The sequence below is a fragment of the Petromyzon marinus genome, unplaced genomic scaffold (genome assembly GCF_048934315.1).
Source record: "Petromyzon marinus isolate PM22_M1 ecotype Great Lakes invasive population unplaced genomic scaffold, UKy_Petmar_22M1.pri1.0 PM_Scaffold_178, whole genome shotgun sequence".
In the NCBI taxonomy this organism is placed as follows: domain Eukaryota; kingdom Metazoa; phylum Chordata; class Hyperoartia; order Petromyzontiformes; family Petromyzontidae; genus Petromyzon; species Petromyzon marinus.
The window spans coordinates 79,135-105,949 of NW_027423144.1; the positions used below are offsets into that span (position 1 = coordinate 79,135).

General features: G+C 58.5%; 1 protein-coding gene across 1 annotated transcript in view; it reads left to right on the forward strand.

The window, feature by feature from the left end:
• Nucleotides 1-25,923, forward strand: part of LOC116957008 (solute carrier family 12 member 5-like) — a gene marked incomplete at its 5' end in the record, with an annotated part of 96,440 nt that extends 70,517 nt beyond the window's left edge. Inside the window, 9 exons of the mRNA XM_076063745.1 lie at nt 1,139-1,243; nt 4,175-4,343; nt 6,499-6,694; nt 8,391-8,560; nt 16,192-16,323; nt 17,953-18,060; nt 18,682-18,963; nt 19,977-20,176; nt 25,516-25,923. Coding sequence (XP_075919860.1) covers nt 1,139-1,243; nt 4,175-4,343; nt 6,499-6,694; nt 8,391-8,560; nt 16,192-16,323; nt 17,953-18,060; nt 18,682-18,963; nt 19,977-20,176; nt 25,516-25,534 — 1,381 coding nt within the window. The remainder of the gene's footprint in view (nt 1-1,138; nt 1,244-4,174; nt 4,344-6,498; nt 6,695-8,390; nt 8,561-16,191; nt 16,324-17,952; nt 18,061-18,681; nt 18,964-19,976; nt 20,177-25,515) is intronic.
• Nucleotides 25,924-26,815: the final 892 nt, after the last annotated feature.

A 26,815-nucleotide genomic window follows, 5' to 3' on the forward strand; every position in this document is an offset into this window, starting at 1 on the left:
CCCACTCACCCATCCAACCACTCAATCACTCACTCACCCACCCACCCACTCACCCATCCAATCACTCACTCAGCCACCCACTCACCCACCCATCCAACCACTCAATCACTCACTCAGCCACCCACTCACCCACCCATCCAACCACTCAGTCACTCACTCACCCACCCACTCACCCACCCATCCAACCATCCAACCACTCAATCACCCACCCACTCAGCCACTCACTCACCCACCCGCTCACCCACCCACTCACCCATCCAACCACTCAATCACTCACTCACCCACCCACCCACTCACCCATCCAACCACTCAATCACTCACTCACCCACCCACCCACTCACCCATCCAACCACTCAATCACTCACTCAGCCACCCACCCACTCACCCACCCATCCAACCACTCAGTCACTCACCCACCCACTCACCCACCCATCCAGCCATCCAACCACTCAATCACCCACCCACTCAGCCACTCACTCACCCACCCGCTCACCCACTCACTCACCCATCCAACCACTCAATCACTCACCCACCCACCCACTCACCCATCCAACCACTCAATCACTCGCTCACCCACCCACCCACTCACCCATCCAACCACTCACTCACTCACTCACCCACCCACTCAGTCACCCACTCACCCACTCACTTACTCACTCACCCACTCACTCACTCACTCACCCACCCACCCATCCAGCCATCCAACCACTCAATCACCCACCCACTCAGCCACTCACTCACCCACCCGCTCACCCACTCACTCACCCATCCAACCACTCAATCACTCACCCACCCACCCACTCACCCATCCAACCACTCAATCACTCGCTCACCCACCCACCCACTCACCCATCCAACCACTCACTCACTCACTCACCCACCCACTCAGTCACCCGCTCACCCACTCACTTACTCACTCACCCACTCACTCACTCACCCACCCACCCATCCAGCCATCCAACCACTCAATCACCCACCCACCCACTCAGTCACTCACCCACCCACTCACTCACTCACCCACTCACTCACTCACTTACTCACCCACCCACCCGCTCACCCACTCACTGGACACACAGGTAATGTGGTGGTTGTGGTTGTTGTTGTTGTGGTTGTTGTTGTTGTTGTGGTGGTGGTGCAGGGCGGAGAAGGAGTGGGGTGATGGGATCCGCGGGCTGTCCCTGAGTGCCGCTCGATTTGCTCTGCTTCGCTTGGAAGAGGGCCCACCACACACCAAGAACTGGAGGTGACGTCCACCACCACCACCACCACGACCAACACAACCTCCACCACTACAACCACTACCACCACAACCACCACCACAACCACCACAACAACCACCACCACCACTACAACCACCACCACAACCACCACAACCACCACAATCTCCACCACCACCACAACCACCACAACCACCACAACCACAACAACCTCCACCACCACAACCACGACAACCACCACAACCACCACCACAACCTCCACCACCACGACCACCACAACCTCCACAACCACAACCACCACCACAACCACCACAACCACCACCACAACCACCACCACAACCACCACAACCACCACCACAACCACCACCACGACCACCAAAACCATCACAACCACCAGAACCTCCACCACCACAACCACCACAACCACCACCACAACCACCACAACCTCCACCACCACGACCACCACAACCACCACCACAACCACCACAACCACCACCACAACCACCACAACCTCCACCACCACGACCACCACAACCTCCACCACCACAACCACCACCACAACCACCACCACAACCACCACCACAACCACCACCACAACCACCACAACCACCACCACAACCTCCACCACCACGACCACCACAACCTCCACAACCACCACAACCACCACCACCACAACCACCACCACGACCACCAAAACCACCACAACCACCACAACCACCACCACAACAACCACCACAACCACCACCACCACAACCACCACCACAACCACCACAACCACCACCACAACCACCACAACCACCACAACCTCCACCACTACGACCACCAAAACCACCACAACCACCACAACCTCCACCAGCACAACCACCACAACCACCACAACCACCACAACCCCACAACCTCCACCACCACGACCACCACAACCACCACCACCACAACAACCACCACAACCACCACAACCTCCACCACCACAACCACCACCACAACCACCACCACAACCACGATCACCATAACACCACAACCTCCACCACTACGACCACCACAACCACCACAATCTCCACCACCACAACCACCACCACAACCACCACAACCACCACAACCACAACAACCTCCACCACCACAACCACCACAACCACCACAACCACCACCACAACCTCCACCACCACGACCACCACAACCTCCACAACCACAACCACCACCACAACCACCACAACCAACACCACAACCACCACAACCACCACCACAACCACCACCACGACCACCAAAACCATCACAACCACCAGAACCTCCACCACCACAACCACCACAACCACCACCACAACCACCACAACCTCCACCACCACGACCACCACAACCACCACCACAACCACCACAACCACCACAACCACAACCACCACAACCTACACCACCACAACCACCACCACAACCACCACCACAACCACCACCACAACCACCACCACCACAACCACCACCACAACCACCACAACCACCACCACAACCTCCACCACCACGACCACCACAACCTCCACAACCACCACCACAACCACCACAACCACCACCACCACAACCACCACCACGACCACCAAAACCACCACAACCACCACAACCACCACCACAACAACCACCACAACCACCACCACCACAACCACCACCACAACCACCACAACCACCACCACAACCACCACAACCTCCACCACTACGACCACCAAAACCACCACAACCACCACAACCTCCACCAGCACAACCACCACAACCACCACAACCCCACAACCTCCACCACCACGACCACCACAACCACCACAACCTCCACCACTACGACCACCACAACCACCACAATCTCCACCACCACAACCACCACCACAACCACCACAACCACCACAACCACAACAACCTCCACCACCACAACCACCACAACCACCACAACCACCACCACAACCTCCACCACCACGACCACCACAACCTCCACAACCACAACCACCACCACAACCACCACAACCACCACCACAACCACCACAACCACCACCACAACCACCACCACGACCACCAAAACCATCACAACCACCAGAACCTCCACCACCACAACCACCACAACCACCACCACAACCTCCACCACCACGACCACCACAACCACCACCACAACCACCACCACCACAACCACCACAACCTCCACCACCACAACCACCATCACAACCACCACCACAACCGCCACCACCACAACCACCACAACCACCACCACAACCTCCACCACAACCACCACCACAACCACCACCACAACCACCACCACAACCACCACCACAACCACCACCACAACCACCACAACCACCACCACAACCTCCACCACCACGACCACCACAACCTCCACAACCACCACCACAACCACCACAACCACCACCACCACAACCACCACCACGACCACCAAAACCACCACAACCACCACAACCACCACCACCACAACAACCACCACAACCACCACCACAACCACCACCACAACCACCACAACCACCACAACCACCACAACCTCCACCACTACGACCACCAAAACCACCACAACCACCACAACCTCCACCAGCACAACCACCACAACCACCACAACCACCACAACCCCACAACCTCCACCACCACGACCACCACAACCACCACAACCACCACCACCACAACAACCACCACAACCACCACAACCTCCACCACCACAACCACCACCACAACCACCACCACAACCACGATCACCATAACACCACAACCTCCACCACTACGACCACCACAACCACCACGACCAACACAACCTCCACCACCACAACCACCACCACCACAACGACCACGATTAAACACAACCGCTATAATCATTACCACCACGACTCCCCCCCCAAAGCTGACCCCGTGACCCCACCGTGACCCCACCGTGACCCCACCGTGACCCCCCGCCGTGACCCCCCACCGTGACCCCGCCGTGACCCCGCCAGGCCCCAGCTGCTGGTGCTGCTCAAGCTGGACGCGGAGCTGCAGGTGAAGAACGAGCGCCTGCTCAGCTTCGCCTCGCAGCTCAAGGCCGGCAAGGGCCTCCTCATCGTGGGCTCCGTCCTGGAGGGAGCCTACCTGCAGAGCCACCGCGAGGTGCAGGGTGCCGAGCAGGTGAGTGGTGGACACCACCTCCAGCTCCACCACCACCACCTCCACCACCTCCACCACCACCACCACCACCGCTACCTGCAGAGCCACCGCGAGGTGCAGGGTGCCGAGCAGGTGAGTGGTGGACACCACCTCCAGCTCCACCACCACCACCTCCACCACCACCTCCACCACCTCCACCACCTCCACCACCACCACCTCCTCCACCACCACCACCTCCACCACCACCTCCACCACCACCGCTACCTGCAGAGCCACCGCGAGGTGCAGGGTGCCGAGCAGGTGAGTGGTGGACACCACCTCCAGCTCCACCACCACCACCTCCACCACCACCTCCACCACCTCCACCACCTCCACCACCACCACCTCCTCCACCACCACCACCTCCACCACCACCTCCACCACCACCGCTACCTGCAGAGCCACCGCGAGGTGCAGGGTGCCGAGCAGGTGAGTGGTGGACACCACCTCCAGCTCCACCACCACCTCCACCACCACCACCTCCACCACCACCACCACCGCTACCTGCAGAGCCACCGCGAGGTGCAGGGTGCCGAGCAGGTGAGTGGTGGACACCACCTCCAGCTCCACCACCACCTCCACCACCACCACCTCCACCACCACCACCACCGCTACCTGCAGAGCCACCGCGAGGTGCAGGGTGCCGAGCAGGTGAGTGGTGGACACCACCTCCACCACCTCCACCACCTCCACCTCCACCACCTCCACCACCACCACCACCGCTACCTCCACCACCTCCACCACCACCGCTACCTGCAGAGCCACCGCGAGGTGCAGGGTGCCGAGCAGGTGAGTGGTGGACACCACCTCCACCTCCACCACCACCGCTACCTGCAGTCAGCTCCTCCACCTCCACCACCACCACCTCCACCACCACCTCCACCACCACCACCGCTACCTGCAGAGCCACCGCGAGGTGCAGGGTGCCGAGCAGGTGAGTGGTGGACACCACCACCACCACCTCCACCACCTCCACCACCTCCACCACCTCCACCACCACCTCCACCTCCACCACCACCACCTCCACCACCACCACCTCCACCACCACCACCTTCACCACCACCGCCACCTGCAGAGCCACCGCGAGGTGCAGGGTGCCGAGCAGGTGAGTGGTGGACACCACCTCCAGCTCCACCTCCACCACCACCACCTCCACCACCTCCACCACCACCTCCACCACCACCGCTACCTCCACCACCTCCACCACCACCGCTACCTGCAGAGCCACCGCGAGGTGCAGGGTGCTGAGCAGGTGAGTGGTGGACACCACCTCCAGCTCCACCTCCACCACCACCACCTCCACCACCACCGCTACCTGCAGTCAGCTCCTCCACCTCCACCACCTCCACCACCACCACCACCACCACCACCGCTACCTGCAGAGCCACCGCGAGGTGCAGGGTGCCGAGCAGGTGAATGGTGGACACCACCTCCACCACCTCCACCACCTCCACCACCACCACCACCTCCACCACCACCACCACCTCCACCACCACCTCCACCACCTCCACCACCACCTCCACCACCACCGCTACCTCCACCACCTCCACCTCCACCGCTACCTGCAGAGCCACCGCGAGGTGCAGGGTGCCGAGCAGGTGAGTGGTGGACACCACCTCCAGCTCCACCTCCACCACCTCCACCACCACCTCCACCACCACCGCCACCTCTACCACCTCCACCACCTCCACCACCACCACCACCTCCACCACCACCACCGCTACCTGCAGAGCCACCGTGAGGTGCAGGGTGCCGAGCAGGTGAATGGTGGACACCACCTCCACCACCTCCACCACCTCCACCACCACCACCACCTCCACCACCACCACCACCTCCACCACCACCACCACCACCTCCACCACCACCACCGCCACCGCTGCCTCCACCACCTCCACCACCACCACCGCTACCTGCAGTCAGCTCCACCTCCACCACCACCGCTCCCTACAGTCAGCTCCACCACCACCACCACCGCTCCCTACAGTCAGCTCCACCACCACCACCACCGCTCCCTACAGTCAGCTCCTATCTCCCCCTCTCCTGATCTCTCTCCCAAAATTTCTTCTAAACCCCTCCTCCCTCCCCCTTCCCCCCCCTCCCTCACCCCCTCCCTCACCCCGCCCCCCACCGCGTCCAGACGATCCGCCGCCTGATGGAGTCTGAGCGAGTGAAGGGCTTTAGCCAGGTGGTGGTGGCCTCGCGGGCCAGCGAGGGAGTTTCTCACCTGGTGCAGTCCAGCGGCCTGGGAGGCCTCAAGCCCAACACGGTGCTCATGGGATGGCCGGCTCGCTGGCGACAGAGCACCGATCCACGCACCTGGAAGGACTTCATCGGTGGGTTCGCTGGCTCGGTACTGCTCGCTCGCTCGCTCACTCGATCCATCGATGGATCGATGGATCGCTCGGTCGCTCGCTCACTAACTTGATCTCTCACTCGCTCAATCACTCACTCGATCGCTCGATCGATGGATCGCTCGGTCGCTCGATCACTCACTCGCTCGCTCGCTCGATCATTCAATCGCTTGATCACTCACTCACTAACTTGATCACTCACTCGCTCAATCACTCACTCGATCGCTCGCTCGCTCGCTCACTGGATGGATCACTCGCTCACTCTATCACTCACTCACTCGATCACTTGATCACTCACTCACTCACTTGATCACTCACTCACTCACTTGATCACTCACTCACTCGATCACTCTATCACTCGCTCACTCACTCACTTACTCACTCACTCACTCGATCACTCACTCACTCACTTGATCACTCACTCACTTGATCACTCACTCACTCACTCACTTGATCACTCACTCACTCGATCGCTCATTCACTCACTCACTCTATCACTCACTCACTTGATCACTCACTCACTCACTCTATCACTCACTCACTTGATCACTCACTCACTCACTCACTCGATCACTCACTCACTTGATCACTCACTCACTCGATCACTCACTCACTCTATTACTCGCTCACTCGATCACTCACTCACTCTATCACTCACTCACTCACTTGCTCACTCGATCACTCACTCACTCGATCACTCGCTCACTCACTCGCTCACTCGATCACTCACTCACTCGATCACTCACTCACTCTATCACTCACTCACTCGATCACTCACTCACTTACTCACTCGCTCACTCTATCACTCACTCATCACTCGATCACTCACTCATCACTCGATCACTCACTCACTCACTCACTCGATCACTCACTCACTCACCCTATCACTCGCTCACTCGATCGCTCACTCACTCTATCACTCGCTCACTCGATCACTCACTCATTCTATCACTCACTCACTCGCTCACTCTATCACTCACTCACTCGATCACTCACTCACTCACTTGATCACTCGCTCACTCACTCTATCACTCGCTCACTCGATCGCTCACTTAATCACTCGCTCACTCACTCACTCACTTGATCACTCACTCACTCACTTGATCACTCACTCACTCACTCGCTCACTCTATCACTCACTCACTCGATCACTCACTCACTCACTTGATCACTCGCTCACTCACTCTATCACTCGCTCACTCGATCGCTCACTTAATCACTCGCTCACTCACTCACTCGATCACTCGCTCACTCACTCGATCACTCACTCACTCACTCTATCACTCACTCACTCGATCACTCACTCACTCTATCACTCACTCACTCGATCACTCACTCACTCACTCGATCACTCACTCACTCTATCACTCACTCACTCTATCACTCACTCACTCACTCTATCACTCACTCACTCACTCGCTCACTCGCTCACTCACTCACTCGATCACTCACTCACTCACTTGATCACTCACTCACTCACTCGATCACTCACTCACTCACTCTATCACTCACTCACTCGCTCACTCGATCACTCACTCACTCTATCACTCACTCACTCGATCACTCGCTCACTCACTTGCTCACTCGATCACTCACTCACTCTATCACTCACTCACTCGATCACTCGCTCACTCACTTGCTCACTCGATCACTCACTCACTCTATCACTCACTCACAGAGACGGTGCGAGTGACGACGGCGGCGCACCGCGCGCTCCTCGTCGCCAAGAACGTCGCCGCCTTCCCCGGACGACAGCAGCGCTGGGCCGAGGGCTCCATTGACCTGTGGTGGATCGTCCACGATGGCGGCATGCTCATGCTGCTGCCCTTCCTGCTGCGTCAACACAAGGTGACTCAGCAGTGGTGTGTGGCTGTGTGTGTGTGGGTGACTGTGTGTGTGTGGCTGTGTGTGACTGTGTGTGTGTGTGACTGTGTGTGGCTGTGTGTGTGTGGCTGTGTGGCTGTGTGACTGTGTGTGACTGTGTGTGACTGTGTGTGTGGCTGTGTGTGTGTGTGGCTGTGTGACTGTGTGTGTGTGGGTGACTGTGTGAGTGTGTGTGGCTGTGTGTGTGGCTGTGTGTGTGGCTGTGTGTGGCTGTGTGTGGCTGTGTGACACAAGGTGACACAGCAGTGGTGTGTGGCTGTGTGTGTGTGACTGTGTGTGTGTGACTGTGTGTGTGACTGTGTGACTGTGTGGGTGTGTGGGTGTGTGTGGCTGTGTGTGTGTGGCTGTGTGTGTGTGGCTGTGTGTGTGTGACTGTGTGTGGCTGTGTGTGTGGCTGTGTGTGTGACTGTGTGTGTGACTGTGTGTGGCTGTGTGTGTGTGTGACTGTGTGGCTGTGTGTGTGTGACTGTGTGTGACTGTGTGTGTGGCTGTGTGTGTGTGACTGTGTGTGTGGCTGTGTGACTGTGTGTGACTGTGTGAGTGTGTGACTGTGTGACACAAGGTGACTCAGCAGTGGTGTGTGGCTGTGTGTGGCTGTGTGTGTGACTGTGTGTGTGTGGCTGTGTGTGATTGTGTGTGTGACTGTGTGTGTGACTGTGTGTGGCTGTGTGTGTGGCTGTGTGTGTGTGTGTGACTGTGTGTGTGACTGTGTGTGTGACTCCGCGGAGGTGTGTGGCTGTGTGTGTGGCTGTGTGTGTGGCTGTGTGTGTGTGACTGTGTGTGTGGCTGTGTGTGGGTGACTGTGTGTGTGTGTGGCTGTGTGTGTGACTGTGTGTGTGTGTGGCTGTGTGTGTGACTGTGTGTGTGGCTGTGTGACTGTGTGTGGCTGTGTGAGTGTGTCTGCGTGAGTGTGTGACTGTGTGTGTGTGGCTGTGTGTGTGTGTGGCTGTGTGTGTGAGTGTGACTGTGTGTGTGTGGCTGTGTGTGTGACTGTGTGTGTGTGTGGCTGTGTGTGTGACTGTGTGTGTGGCTGTGTGTGGCTGTGTGTGTGTGACTGTGTGTGTGGCTGTGTGTGATTGTGTGACTGTGTGTGGCTGTGTGTGTGTGTGACTGTGTGTGTGTGTGACTGTGTGTGTGACTGTGTGTGTGACTGTGTGACTGTGTGTGGCTGTGTGAGTGTGTCTGCGTGAGTGTGTGACTGTGTGTGTGTGGCTGTGTGTGTGTGTGGCTGTGTGTGTGAGTGTGACTGTGTGTGACTGTGTGTGTGACTGTGTGTGTGACTGTGTGTGTGACTGTGCGTTACTGTGTGTGTGGCTGTGTGTGACTGTGTGTGTGGCTGTGTGTGTGTGACTGTGTGTGACTGTGTGTGTGACTGTGTGTGTGACTGTGTGTGTGTGGCTGTGTGTGTGTGACTGTGTGAGTGTGTGTGGCTGTGTGTGTGTGGCTGTGTGTGTGGCTGTGTGTGTGTGACTGTGTGTGGCTGTGTGTGTGTGACTGTGTCGGTGTGTGGGTGTGACTGTGTGTGTGACTGTGTGTGTGTGACTGTGTGTGTGACTGTGTGTGTGTGGCTGTGTGTGTGTGGCTGTGTGTGCCGGACGGGCAACTCTGTCGTGGACAGTGCTGTGGGGGGAGTTCCAATTTTGATTGGCTCCTCCCCTCATGGCATATGTGTCCACCACAGGGGCTAAACGGGGGCTCTGGACGGGTGCGAGGGGCTGGTAACCCCTCCACCTTCAATTAATTACCACAAAACCACGAATTAAAGTGAAATATGTAACAACTAAGCTTGTGCCGGAGGCCCCGGGGGGCCAGGCGTCTATGACGTCTCCTGGCCAAACCCCAATTGGCGGAGCCAGGAGATTGAATACCTACCCTCGGGGCTACTCCAGAAACAACGAAAAGCCACTACGGGTGGCCACGTGGAATGTTCGAACGCTCACTGCAGAGGAGAGGCTGCCACTCCTCTGTCGGGAGCTGGACCGGTACCGCCTGGATCTATGCGGCATTCAGGAGGTCCGGTGGACCGGCTCTGGCTCCTGCCACCATGAGGGGTGGACAGTCCTCTACTCGGGGCAGCAGACTGCCAAACAACAGGGTGTGGGTCTTCTTTTGAACAAAAGAATGAAGGGGGCGTGGGAGCGTGGCGGTGAGGTGTGGGAAGCTGTAAGCCCCAGGCTACTTTGGGCTCGCCTTCCCATCAACCGGAGGCGAGGAATGGTGGTCGTGGTTACTTATGCCCCCACCGAAGATGAACATCCGTGGAGGGATGCAGGCAAAGCCGATGAGTCAGATGCCTTCTATGACCTCCTGTCACAGGTGCTGGCTAAAGTGGCCCCTCGGGATAGAGTCATCATGTTGGGTGACTTCAATGCCCGAGTTGGTCATGATACTGGCACCTGGTCTGGAGTGATTGGAGGGCATGGGCCAGATCAGCTCAATAACAATGGTAGGAGGCTGCTAGATTTTTGTGCAGCCCATGGGCTTGTAATTACCAACACGCTGTTCCGGCATCGGCGCATCCACACAACATCATGGATGCATGCCGGGTCCAAGCAAGAACATCTGCTGGACTACATAGTGACGGGCCAGCGAATGCGAGCCCATGTCCTTGACACCAGGACCTACCGTGGAGCTGATCTGCCCTCTGACCATCGACTAGTCATCTGTAAGATGCGCCTGCCATTCTTCCACTCCGGTGGTGGGTGTACACCCAGGACCCCATTCCAACCTAAAGTGGCCTGGTCTCAGTTATCTGATGAAAGTTGCAAGCGAGAATTTCATCATCGCTTGCGGCTGGGATTGGCATCGTCCCCGACTCCTCCTGATGTCGAGGGTAAATGGGCGAGGTTTAGGACTGTGACTCATGCAGCTGCAATGGCTGCTTTGGGTACGCGGTCCAGACCTCCCCAGACACCCTGGATGACAGAGGAGTTGTTCAGGATGGTTGAGAAAAAGCGACAGGCCCACTGTCATCGGCTACAGAATCCCACGTCAGAGAATGAGGAGGCTTACCGCAGCCTTCGCTCGGAGGTTCGGAGAGCCGTGAGGCGCTGCAAGGATGGGTGGTGGTCGCGGGTTGCTGAGGAGATGGAGTCTGCCTCAGTGGCCCGTGATCACAAATCGCTATTTAACTCCATCAAAAAAGTAACCTGCAGCGCCACACCTATTACCATCATTAGGGGAAAAAACGGTGATCCAATTTCCGACCCCCAGGAACAGGTTCGCAGATTTGCTGAGCATTTCTGTGAGGTCCTGGGGGAGGGAAAATCCCACAGCCAGGAAAACATCGTGGCACTAAGTGAGGATGACCCTGCTGAGGCTGCGGTGCCTCAAATATTGGATGAAGTCACCCCCTGTGAGTGGCTGGCTGAGGTGCCATCTGCTGAGGAAGTATTGAAGGCGATCCGGAGTCTGAGACCAGGAAAGGCAGCGGGCAGAGATGATCTCCCAAGCGAAATGCTGAGGGAGGGTGGCGTTTGTGCACAGACTGCCCTATATGACATCATAACAACAGTCTGGACCACTGGACGGGTTCCGCAGGATTGGAAGGATGCCCTGGTGGTCCCCCTTTTTAAGAAGGGGGACCGCACAGACTGTAACAACTACAGGGGCATCTCACTCCTCAGTGTGCCGGGAAAGGTCCTGGCAAGGATTATTCAGCATCGCCTTGCCAGGCACGCTGAGGAGAGGCTTGCGGAGCCCCAATGCGGTTTCAGGAAAGGGCGGTCCTGCACAGATGCCATATTTTCTGTCCGTCTGCTACAGCAGAGGTGTAGGGAATTCCAACAAGACCTACATCTCTGCTTTATTGACCTGGTCAAGGCCTATGATACCATCAGTAGGCCTGGGCTCTGGGTCGTTCTTCGTGCTTTTGGAGTACCTGACCCTCTGCTCACGATCATTAAGGACCTTCATGATGGTGAGCGGGCCCGGGTAAAACTACGTGGCCGGGAGTCAGAGCCATTCCCTGTACACCTTGGGGTGCGACAGGGATGTCCTCTGGCTCCCACATTATTTAACATCTATTTTGACCACGTAGTTCGTGAAGCCTTCAATAGCTGTACCGGGGGAATCTCCATATGGTACAGATATAATGGGAGGCTAATCGATGCCCGGGTGCGGTCAAGGGATGGCTCCCTATTGCTCAACCACGTTATGTATGCTGATGACTTGGTAATAGCTGCTCAGTCAGAGGAGGAGTTGCAGACGCTGCTGCTGAGACTGGAGCGTGCCACTAAGAGGTGGGGCCTTACCATCAGCCCCACCAAAACTAAGCACCTGCCTGGGTATTTTGTACCATCGGACACTCCACCCCCACAACTCCCAATCGGTGATGGGGCAGTTGTGGAGAGAGTGGAGAGGTTCCCATACCTGGGCAGTGTGCTTATGACTGGCTCCAGTTTAACAGCAGAGGTCTCACTCCGAATCAGTCGAGCGGCAATATCTTTTCATCGGTTGCGTAACGCTGTGTGGAAGCTACCTGGTCTGTCGCTCCACACTAAGCTTCAGGTCTTCTCGGCCACGGTCATTCCCTCCCTTCTCTACGCTTGCGAAACGTGGACCCCCCTAATGGAACATCTTCGCCGGTTAGAAACATTTAGGCTGACCTGCCTACGATCCATCCTGGGTTTAACCAGACTGGATTGTGTGAGGAGCTCACAAATCCTTGAAAGATCTGGGCAGGGTCCCATCGGTGAGCTCCTCCGGCAGGCAAGGCTGCGATGGCTGGGTCATGTAGCCCGCATGCCCAGCCACCGCATGCCGAAACAGCTTTTGTTTGGCCGGATTGAGGGGGCTAAGCGGGCGCGGCACGGGCTAGAGAAGAGATGGAGTGATGTGGTACAGGAGGACGTGGAGCTGAGTGGACTTGCCGATGACTGGTACCAGCGGTGTCAAGATCGGCCTCTGTGGAGGAGGCTCGTGAAGGATGCTACTGGGCAGTTGGAGGCAGTCGCCCTCCAACAACAACGGAGGGCGGAGGAGCGACGCTCACAACAGCGAGCGGAGCGCCGGGTGGCTAAAGCACAGCAGGTTGGCACAGTAGGGGGCACAGGTGGTGCATCAGCCAGTCATCTCAGTCAGTCGACCCGTGGCACCTGGGTCTGCCCCGTGACCTCCTGCCAGCGGGCGTTCGACACTTCACGTGGCCTCAGGGTGCACATAGCCTGGCACAAGCGTCGTGGTGACGTCACCGCCACTTAGTGGTGAATGGCGGTTGTTGTGTTGTTGTTGTGTGTGACTGTGTGTGGCTGTGTGTGTGGCTGTGTGTGTGTGGCTGTGTGGGTGTGTGAGTGACTGTGTGGGTGTGTGGGTGGCTGTGTGTGTGGCTGTGTGTGGCTGTGTGTGGCTGTGTGTGGCTGTGTGTGGCTGTGTGACACAAGGTGACACAGCCGTGGTGTGTGGCTGTGTGTGTGTGGCTGTGTGTGTGTGTGGCTGTGTGTGTGACTGTGTGTGTGACTGTGTGTGTGTGGCTGTGTGAGTGTGTGTGACTGTGTGTGGCTGTGTGAGTGTGTCTGTGTGAGTGTGTGACTGTGTGATTGTGTGGCTGACTGTGTGACTGTGTGTGACTGTGTGTGTGGCTGTGTGTGTGGCTGTGTGGGGCTGTGTGTGACTGTGTGTGGGTGACTGTGTGTGTGGCTGTGTGTGTGGCTGTGTGTGTGGCTGTGTGTGTGGCTGTGTGTGACTGTGTGTGACTGTGTGTGTGTGACTGTGTGTGTGTGACTGTGTGATACAAGGTGACACAGCGGTGGTGTGTGGCTGTGTGTGTGACTGTGTGTGGCTGTGTGTGACTGTGTGACTGTGTGTGACTGTGTGTGTGGCTGTGTGTGTGACTGTGTGACTGTGTGAGTGTGTGTGACTGTGTGTGTGTCTGTGTGTGACTGTGTGTGACTGTGTGTGTGGCTGTGTGTGTGACTGTGTAACTGTGTGACTGTGTGGCTGTGTGTGACTGTGTGTGACTGTGTGACACAAGGTGACACAGCGGTGGTGTGTGGCTGTGTGTGTGACTGTGTGACTGTGTGTGACTGTGTGACTGTGTGAGTGTGTGACTGTGTGAGTGTGTGACTGTGTGTGACTGTGTGACTGTGTGGCTGTGTGTGTGTGTGACTGTGTGACTGTGTGTGGCTGTGTGTGACTGTGTGTGTGTGACTGTGTGTGTGTCTGTGTGTGACTGTGTGTGTGACTGTGTGTGTGACTGTGTAATTGTGTGACTGTGTGGCTGTGTGTGACTGTGTGTGACTGTGTGACACAAGGTGACACAGCGGTGGTGTTTGGCTGTGTGTGTGACTGTGTGACTGTGTGTGACTGTGTGACTGTGTGAGTGTGTGACTGTGTGAGTGTGTGACTGTGTGAGTGTGTGACTGTGTGACTGTGTGACTGTGTGACTGTGTGTGGCTGTGTGTGACTGTGTGTGTGTGACTGTGTGTGTGGCTGTGTGACTGTGTGACTGTGTGTGTGTGTGGCTGTGTGTGTGACTGTGTAACTGTGTGGCTGTGTGTGACTGTGTAACTGTGTGACTGTGTGGCTGTGTGTGACTGTGTAACTGTGTAACTGTGTGACTGTGTGACTGTGTGGCTGTGTGTGTGTGTGACTGTGTGACTGTGTGTGGCTGTGTGTGACTGTGTGACTGTGTGACTGTGTGGCTGTGTGTGTGTGAGACTGTGTGACTGTGTGGCTGTGTGTGTGTGTGACTGTGTGACTGTGTGTGGCTGTGTGTGACTGTGTGGCTGTGTGGCTGTGTGTGTGGCTGTGTGTGTGACTGTGTGTGACTGTGTGTGTGTGGCTGTGTGTGGCTGTTTGTGGCTGTGTGTGTGACTGTGTGTGACTGTGTGTGACTGTGTGTGTGTGGCTGTGTGTGGCTGTGTGTGTGGCTGTGTGTGTGACTGTGTGTGACTGTGTGTGACTGTGTGTGTGTGGCTGTGTGTGACTGTGTGTGACTGTGTGACTGTGTGACTGTGTGTGTGACTGTGTGTGACTGTGTGAGTGTGTGGCTGTGTGACTGTGTGACTGTATGACTGTGTGACTGTGTGACTGTGTTGCTGTGTGACCGTGTGGCCGTGTGGCCGTGTGACTGTGTGACTGTGTGACTGTGTGACCGTGTGACCGTGTGACTGACTGTGTGGCTGTGTGGCTGTGTGGCTGTGTGACTGTGTGACTGTGTGTGGCTGTGTGACTGTGTGGCTGTGTGACTGTGTGACTGTGTTGCCGTGTGACTGTGTGACTGTGTGACTGTGTTGCCGTGTGACTCTGTGACCGTGTGACTGTGTGACTGTGTGACTGTGTGGCTGTGTGACTGTGTGACTGACTGTGTTACTGTGTGACTGTGTGACTGTGTTGCCGTGTGACTGTGTGACTGTGTGTCTGTGTGATCTGTGTGACTGTGTGTCTGTGTGACTGTGTGGCTGTGTGACTGTGGTTGTGTGGCTGTGTGACTATGTGACTGTGTTGCCGTGTGACTGTGTGACCGTGTGACTGTGTGACTGTGTGACTGTGTGGGTGTGTGACTGACTGTGTGTGACTGTGTGTGACTGTGTGACTGTGTGACTGTAAGACCGTGTGACTGTGTGACTGTGTGGTTGTGTGACGTTTGCACTCAGGTCTGGCGCAAGTGTAAGATGCGCATCTTCACGGTGGCACAGCTTGAGGACAACAGCATCCAGATGAAAAACGACCTCACCACCTTCCTCTACCACCTGCGCATTGACGCCGAGGTGGAGGTGGTGGAGATGGTGAGCGACGCTCACCCACACGCTCACCCACTGACCTGCCCGCTCACCCGCTCGCTCGCTCGCTCGCCCACCCACTCGCTGACCCGCTCACCCGCTCACTCACCCGCTCGCTCACTCACCCGCTCGCTCACCCGCCTGCCCGCTCGCTCGCCCGCCCGCTCCCCCACTGACCTGCCCACCCACCCAACCACTCGCTCACACACTCGCTCGCTGACCCACCCACCATGCCCACTCGCTCACCCACTCGCTCGCTCGCCCACCCACTCGGTGACCCACTCACCCGCTCACCCACCCACTCGCTCATCCGCCTGCCCGCTCGCTCGCCCTCCCGCCCGCTCACCCGCTCACTCACCCACTGACCCACCCACCCACCCGCCCACTCGCTCACCCACTGATCTGCCCGTCCACCCAACCACTCGCTCACCTGCCCACTCGCTTGCTTACCCACCCACTCGCCCACCCACTCGCTCACCCACTCATCCACTCACCCACCCGCTCACCCATTCACCCACCTACTCGCTCACTTACCCGTTCACCCACCGACTTTCTCACCCACACATTCGCTTGCTCACTCGCCCACTCACTCACCCACTCACCGATTCACCCACCCACTCACCCACCCACTCATCCATTCACCCGCCCCCTCACCCACTCACCCACCCACTCGCTAACACACACGGCAGCTGTTCTCCGTGACCTCTTGTGGGTGTGTACATACGTGTGTGTGAGTGTGTACACACGTGTATGTGTGTGTGTGAGTGCGTGTGTATGTGTGTACACACGTGTGTGTGTGTGTGTGCGCGTGTGTGTACACACGTGTGTGTGTGTACACACGTATGTGTGTGTGTGTGTACACACGTATGTGTGTGTGTGTGTACACACGTGTGTGTGTGTACACGCGTATGTGTGTGTGTGTGTACACACGTGTGTGTGTACACACGTATGTGTGTGTGTGAGTGTGTACACACGTGTGTGTGTGTGTGTACACACGTATGTGTGTGTGTGAGTGTGTACACACGTGTGAGTGTGTACACACGTGTGTGTGTGTACACACGTGTGTGTGTGAGTGCGTACACACGTGTGTGTGTGTGAGTGTGTACACACGTGTGTGTGTACACACGTGTGTGTGTGTGTACACACACACACGTGTGTGAGTGTGTGTACACACGTGTGTGTGTGTACACACGTGTGTGTGTGTGTACCCACGTGTGAGTGTGAGTGTGTACACACGTGTGTGTGAGTGTGTGTACACACGTGTGAGTGTGTACACACGTGTGTGTGAGTGTGTACACACGTGTGTGTGTATGTGTACACACGTGTGTATGTGTACACACGTGTGTACACACGTGTGTGAGTGTGTACACACGTGTGTGAGTGTGTACACACGTGTGTGTGTGTGTGTGTACACACGTGTGTGTACACACGTGTGTGTGTATGTGTACACACGTGTGTACACACGTGTGTGAGTGTGTACACACGTGTTTGTGTGTGTGTACACACGTGTGTGTGTGTGTACACACGTGTGTGTGTACACACGTGTGTGTGTGTGTGTACACACGTGTGTGTGTGTGTATGTATGTGTGTACACACGTGTGTGTGTACACACGTGTGTGTGTGTGTGTTTGCCAGCATGACCACGACATCTCGGCGTACACGTACGAGAAGACGCTCGTGATGGAGCAGAGGTCGCAGATGCTGCGTCAGATGCAGCTCTCCAAGTACGAGCGCGAGATGGAGGTGGGTGGCTGGGTGGGTGGGTGGGCGAGGTGGGTGGGTGGGTGGGTGGGCGAGGTGGGTGGGTGGGTCGGTGGGTGGGTGGGCGAGGTGGGTGGGTGGCTGGGTGGGTGGCTGGGTGGGTGGGTGGGTGGGCGAGGTGGCTGGGTGAGTGGGCGAGGTGGGTGGCTGGGTGGGTGGGCGAGGTGGCTGTGTGAGTGGGTGAGGTGGGTGGCTGGGTGGGTGGGTGGGCGAGGTGGCTGGGTGGCTGGGTGGGTGGGTGGATGGGTGGCTGGGTGGGTGGCTGGGTGGGTGGATGGGTGGGTGGCTGGGTGGGTGGCTGTGTGAGTGGGCGAGGTGGGTGGGTGGGTGGCTGGGTGGGTGGATGGGTGGGTGGGTGGCTGTGTGAGTGGGCGAGGTGGGTGGGTGGCTGGGTGGGTGGCTGGCTGGGTGGGTGGCTGGGTGGGTGGCTGGGTGGGTGGCTGGGTGGGTGGCTGGGTGGGTGGCTGGGTGGGTGGCTGTGTGAGTGGGCGAGGTGGGTGGGTGGCTGGGTGGGTGGCTGGGTGGGTGAGGGTGAGGTGTGGTTGTGCGGGCGAGGTGTACAGAACGTGGTGTGTGTGCGACCCACCCCCCCGCCACACACAGATCCAGAGCATCACGGACGTCTCCCGTGGCTCCATCAAGCGCAAGGCCACCACCACCGCCACCACCGCCACCACCACCACCGCCACCACCGCCACCACCACCGCGACCGCCGCCACCGCCGCCACCGCCAGCGCCTCCCCGCTTGCGGTGGCCTCCGACCCGGCCGGCAGCTCCGCCGGGGCCTCCGACGATCGCCAACAGCGGCAGCGGGAGGAGGAGGTGGAGGAGGAGGAGGAGGAGGAGGAAGGGAACCGCACGCCGGACCACGTGTGCACCGATGAGGTGACAGCGGTGGTGGCGGTGATGGCGGTGGTGGCAGTGGCGGTGATGTTGTTGATGGTGTTGGTGGTGATGGCCAAATAGAATCACCTTGAACCTTCAACCCCGGCACACGCATTGGATGGATGCGGACCGCGATGGAAACATCATTCAGCCGCCACACTCCAACACTCACCCACTCCAACACTCACTCACCCACTCACCCATTCACTCACTCACCCACTCACCCATTCACTCACCCACCCACTCACTCACCCACTCACCCACCCACCCACCCACTCACCCACCCACCCACCCACTCACCCACCCACCCACTCACCTACGCACCCACCCACTCACCCACCCACTCACCTACCCACTCACCCACTCACCCGCTCACCCACCCACCCACTCACCTACCCACCCACTCACCTACCCACCCACTCACCCACCCACTCACCCACTCGCTCACCCACTCGCTCACCTATTCACTCACTCACCCACCCACCCACCCACTCACAAACCCACTCTATCACTCAGCCACCCACTCACCCACCTATCCCCCCACTCACACACCCACTCACCCACCCACTCACTCACCCACTCACTCACCCATTCACTCACTCACCCACTCTCTCACTCACCCACCCACCCACTCACTCATTCACCCACTCACTCACCCACCCACTCACTCACCCACCCACCCACTCACCCACTCACTCACCCTCTCACTCACTCATTCACCCACCCACTCATTCACCCACCCACTCACTCACCCACCCACCCACTCACCCACTTACTCACCCACTCGCTCACCTATTCACTCACTCACCCACTCACTCACCCACCCACTCACAAACCCACTCTATCACTCAGCCACCCACTCACCCACCTATCCCCCCAACCCCACACCCACTCACCCACCCACCCACTCACCCACCCACCCACCCACTCACCCACCCACTCAACCACCCACTAACACCACCCACCCACTAACACCACCCGCCCACCCGCCCGCGCCCACCTCGTCCTCCCAGGTGCAGCTCGTGCCGCCGGCTACTCCCGGCGCCGCGGGCCTTGAGGCTCAGGGCGCCGACGGGCCGGCCGCTCAGCTGAGCCCTGGCGAGGGCAGTGAGCGGCAGCGCACGTGGACACACGAGCGGGGCCGTGACGGGGACACCACGCCGGGCGATGCCTGCACTCCACAGGGCCTCAAGGATTTGTTCAACCTCAAACCGTGAGCGGCAGAGGCCACAGGGCGAACACGCGGAACACGCAGGGACAGCCCCACTCAGACTCAGCACCAGGGACAGCTCCACTTAGACTCAGCACCAGGGACAGCTCCACTCAGCACCAGGGACAGCTCCACTCAGACTCAGGGACAGCTCCACTCAGCACCAGGGACAGCTCCACTCAGACTCAGCACCAGGGACAGCTCCACTCAGACTCAGCACCAGGGACAGCTCCACTCAGACTCAGCACCAGGGACAGCTCCACTCAGCACCAGGGACAGCTCCACTCAGACTCAGCACCAGGGACAGCTCCACTCAGCACCAGGGACAGCTCCACTCAGCACCAGGGACAGCTCCACTCAGACTCAGCACCAGGGACAGCTCCACTCAGCACCAGGGACAGCTCCACTCAGCACCAGGGACAGCTCCACTCAGACTCAGCACCAGGGACAGCTCCACTCAGCACCAGGGACAGCTCCACTCAGCACCAGGGACAGCTCCACTCAGCACCAGGGACAGCTCCACTCAGCACCAGGGACAGCTCCACTCAGCACCAGGGACAGCTCCACTCAGCACCAGGGACAGCTCCACTCAGACTCAGGGACAGCTCCACTCAGCACCAGGGACAGCTCCACTCAGCACCAGGGACAGCTCCACTCAGCACCAGGGACAGCTCCACTTAGACTCAGCAGCAGGGACAGCTCCACTCAGACTCAGGGACAGCTCCACGCAGACTCAGCACTAGGGACAGCTCCACTCAGCACCAGGGACAGCTCCACTCAGCACCAGGGACAGCTCCACGCAGACTCAGCACCAGGGACAGCTCCACTCAGACTCAGGGACAGCTCCACTCAGACTCAGCACCAGGGACAGCTCCACTCAGACTCAGGGACAGCTCCACGCAGACTCAGCACCAGGGACAGCTCCACGCAGACTCAGGGACAGCTCCACTCAGACTCAGCACCAGGGACAGCTCCACTCAGCACCAGGGACAGCTCCACTCAGCACCAGGGACAGCTCCACACAGCACCAGGGACAGCTCCACTCAGACTCAGCACCAGGGACAGCTCCACTTAGACTCAGGGACAGCTCCACTCAGCACCAGGGACAGCTCCACTTAGACTCAGCACCAGGGACAGCTCCACTCAGCACCAGGGACAGCTCCACTCAGACTCAGGGACAGCTCCACTCAGACTCAGCACCAGGGACAGCTCCACTCAGCACCAGGGACAGCTCCACTCAGCACCAGGGACAGCTCCACACAGCACCAGGGACAGCTCCACTCAGACTCAGGGACAGCTCCACTCAGACTCAGGGACAGCTCCACTCAGCACCAGGGACAGCTCCACTCAGCACCAGGGACAGCTCCACTCAGACTCAGCACCAGGGACAGCTCCACTCAGCACCAGGGACAGCTCCACTCAGACTCAGGGACAGTTCGACTCGGCACCAGGGACAGCTCCACTCAGACTCAGGGACAGCTCCACTCAGACTCAGGGACAGCTCCACTCAGACTCAGGGACAGCTCCACTCAGCAGCAGGGACAGCTCCACTCAGACTCAGGGACAGCTCCACTCAGACTCAGCACCAGGGACAGCTCCACTCAGACTCAGGGACAGCTCCACTCAGACTCAGGGACAGCTCCACTCAGACTCAGGGACAGCTCCACTCAGACTCAGGGACAGCTCCACTCAGACTCAGGGACAGCTCCACACAGACTCAGCACCAGGGACAGCTCCACTCAGCACCAGGGACAGCTCCACTCAGACTCAGGGACAGCTCCACTCAGACTCAGCACCAGGGACAGCTCCACTCAGACTCAGGGACAGCTCCACTCAGACTCAGGGACAGCTCCACCCAGACTCAGGGACAGCTCCACTCAGCACCAGGGACAGCTCCACCCAGACTCAGGGACAGCTCCACTCAGACTCAGGGACAGCTCCACTCAGCACCAGGGACAGCTCCACTCAGACTCAGCACCAGGGACAGCTCCACTCAGCACCAGGGACAGCTCCACCCAGACTCAGGGACAGCTCCACTCAGACTCAGCACCAGGGACAGCTCCACTCAGCACCAGGGACAGCTCCACTCAGACTCAGCACCAGGGACAGCTCCACTCAGCACCAGGGACAGCTCCACTCAGACTCAGCACCAGGGACAGCTCCACTCAGACTCAGGGACAGCTCCACTCAGACTCAGGGACAGCTCCACTCAGACTCAGCACCAGGGACAGCTCCACTCAGCACCAGGGACAGCTCCACTCAGCACCAGGGACAGCTCCACTCAGCACCAGGGACAGCTCCACTCAGCACCAGGGACAGCTCCACTCAGCACCAGGGACAGCTCCACTCAGCACCAGGGACAGCTCCACGCAGACTCAGGGACAGCTCCACTCAGACTCAGCACCAGGGACAGCTCCACTCAGACTCAGCACCAGGGACAGCTCCACTCAGACTCAGCACCAGGGACAGCTCCACCCAGACTCAGGGACAGCTCCACTCAGCACCAGGGACAGCTCCACTCAGACTCAGCACCAGGGACAGCTCCACTCAGACTCAGCACCAGGGACAGCTCCACTCAGCACCAGGGACAGCTCCACTCAGCACCAGGGACAGCTCCACGCAGACTCAGGGACAGCTCCACTCAGCACCAGGGACAGCTCCACTCAGCACCAGGGACAGCTCCACTCAGACTCAGCACCAGGGACAGCTCCACTCAGACTCAGGGACAGCTCCACTCAGACTCAGGGACAGCTCCACTCAGACTCAGCACCAGGGACAGCTCCACTCAGCACCAGGGACAGCTCCACTCAGACTCAGGGACAGCTCCACTCAGCACCAGGGACAGCTCCACTCAGACTCAGGGACAGCTCCACTCAGACTCAGCACCAGGGACAGCTCCACTCAGACTCAGCACCAGGGACAGCTCCACCCAGACTCAGCACCAGGGACAGCTCCACTCAGCACCAGGGACAGCTCCACTCAGCACCAGGGACAGCTCCACTCAGACTCAGGGACAGCTCCACTCAGCACCAGGGACAGCTCCACTCAGACTCAGGGACAGCTCCACTCAGACTCAGGGACAGCTCCACTCAGACTCAGCACCAGGGACAGCTCCACTCAGCACCAGGGACAGCTCCACTCAGCACCAGGGACAGCTCCACTCAGACTCAGCACCAGGGACAGCTCCACTCAGCACCAGGGACAGCTCCACTCAGCACCAGGGACAGCTCCACTCAGCACCAGGGACAGCTCCACTCAGACTCAGCACCAGGGACAGCTCCACTCAGACTCAGGGACAGCTCCACTCAGACTCAGCACCAGGGACAGCTCCACTCAGACTCAGCACCAGGGACAGCTCCACTCAGCACCAGGGACAGCTCCACTCAGCACCAGGGACAGCTCCACTCAGACTCAGGGACAGCTCCACTCAGACTCAGGGACAGCTCCACTCAGCACCAGGGACAGCTCCACTCAGACTCAGGGACAGCTCCACTCAGCACCAGGGACAGCTCCACCCAGACTCAGGGACAGCTCCACTCAGCACCAGGGACAGCTCCACTCAGACTCAGGGACAGCTCCACGCAGACTCAGCACCAGGGACAGCTCCACTCAGACTCAGGGACAGCTCCACTCAGCACCAGGGACAGCTCCACTCAGACTCAGGGACAGCTCCACACAGACTCAGCACCAGGGACAGCTCCACTCAGCACCAGGGACAGCTCCACTCAGCACCAGGGACAGCTCCACTCAGACTCAGGGACAGCTCCACTCAGACTCAGGGACAGCTCCACTCAGACTCAGGGACAGCTCCACTCAGACTCAGGGACAGTTCGACTCAGACTCAGGGACAGTTCGACTCAGCACCAGGGACAGCTCCACTCAGACTCAGCACCAGGGACAGCTCCACGCAGACTCAGGGACAGCTCCACTCAGCACCAGGGACAGCTCCACTCAGCACCAGGGACAGCTCCACTCAGCACCAGGGACAGCTCCACTCAGCACCATGGACAGCTCCACTCAGCACCATGGACAGCTCCACTCAGCACCATGGACAGCTCCACTCAGCACCATGGACAGCTCCACTCAGACTCAGCACCAGGGACAGCTCCACTCAGACTCAGGGACAGCTCCACTCAGACTCAGGGACAGCTCCACTCAGACTCAGGGACAGCTCCACTCAGACTCAGGGACAGCTCCACTCAGACTCAGGGACAGCTCCACTCAGCACCAGGGACAGCTCCACTCAGACTCAGGGACAGCTCCACGCAGACTCATGGCGTGACACATGGAGTGACACACGGAGAGACACATGGATTGACACAGTGACACACGGAGTGACACACGGAGTGACACAGTGACACACGGAGTGACAGTGACACACGGAGTGACACAGTGGCACACGGAGTGACACACGGAGTGACACAGTGACACACGGAGTGACACACAGAGTGACACACGGAGTGGCACACGGAGTGACACACGGAGTGACACACGGAGTGACCCACGGAGTGACACACGGAGTGACACACGGAGTGACCCAGTGACACACGGAGTGACACACGGAGTGACACACGGAGTGACACACGGAGTGACACAGTGACACGGAGTGACACACGGAGTGACACAGTGGCACACGGAGTGACACACGGAGTGACACACGGAGTGACACAGTGACACACGGAGTGACACACGGAGTGACACACGGAGTGGCACACGGAGTGACACACGGAGTGACACACGGAGTGACACACGGAGTGGCACACGGAGTGACACACGGAGTGACACACGGAGTGACCCACGAAGTGACACACGGAGTGACACACGGAGTGACACACGGAGTGACACAGTGGCACACGGAGTGACACACGGAGTGACACACGGAGTGACACACGGAGTGACACAGTGACACACGGAGTGACACAGTGACACACGAAGTGACACAGTGACACACGGAGTGACACAGTGACACACGGAGTGACACACGGAGTGACACAGTGACACACGGAGTGACACAGTGACACACGGAGTGACACACAGAGTGACCCACGGAGTGACACACGGAGTGACACACGGAGTGACACACGGAGTGACACAGTGACACACGGAGTGACACAGTGACACACGGAGTGACACACGGAGTGACACAGTGACACACGGAGTGACACAGTGACACACGGAGTGACACAGTGACACACGGAGTGACACACAGAGTGACCCACGGAGTGACACACGGAGTGACACACGGAGTGACACACGGAGTGACACACGGAGTGACACACAGCAGGCGCGACGTGGTGCGGCTGATTGTTGCTCTCTGTCCCGCACTGCCGTCCGCACTGCAGGGAGTGGGAGAACCTGTGAGTAGTGCACCCGCTTACTCACCACTCACCACTCACTCACCACTCACTCACCACTCACTCACCACTCACTCACCACTCACTCACCCACTTGTTCACTCACTCACCACTCACTCACCACTCACTCACCACTCACTCACCCACTTGTTCACTCACTCACCACTCACTCACCACTCACTCACCACTCACTCACCCACTTGTTCACTCACTCACCACTCACTCACCACTCACTCACCCACTTGTTCACTCACTCACCACTCACTCACCCACTTGTTCACTCACTCACCACTCACTCACCACTCACTCACCACTCACTCACCCACTTGTTCACTCACTCACCACTCACTCACCCACTTGTTCACTCACTCACCACTCACTCACCACTCACTCACCACTCACTCACCCACTTGTTGACTCACTCACCCACTTGTTCACTCACTCACCACTCACTCACCACTCACTCACCACTCACTCACCACTCACTCACCACTCACTCACCACTCACCCACTTGTTCACTCACTCACCACTCACTCACCTCACCACTCACTCACTCACCACTCACTCACCACTCACTCACCACTCACTCACCCACTTGTTCACTCACTCACCACTCACTCACCCACTTGTTCACTCACTCACCACTCACTCACCACTCACTCACCACTCACTCACCACTACACTCACCACTCACTCACCACTCACTCACCACTACACTCACCACCCACCCACTCACTCACCACTCACTCACCACTACACTCACCACTCACTCACCACTACACTCACCACTCACTCACCACTCACTCACCACTACACTCACCACCCACCCACTCACTCACCACTCACCCACTCACTCACTCACCCACTCACTCACCACTCACTCACCACTACACTCACCACTACACTCACCACTCACTCACCACTCACTCACCACTCACTCACCACTACACTCACCACTCACTCACCACTCACTCACCACTACACTCACCACCCACCCACTCACTCACCACTCACCCACTCACTCACTCACCACTCACTCACACTCACTCACACTCTATACCACATACACTCACCACTACACTCACCACTCACTCACCACTCACTCACCACTCACTCACCACTCACTCACCACTCACTCACCACTCACTCACCACTCACTCACCACTACACTCACCACTCGCTCATTCCCCATCTCTCTCGGGATCGGATCCCTCGCTCCCTCGTACACACCCAGTCGGTACAACACCGGAGAGAGGGGGGGGGGGGGGGGGAGGGGGGGAGGGGGGG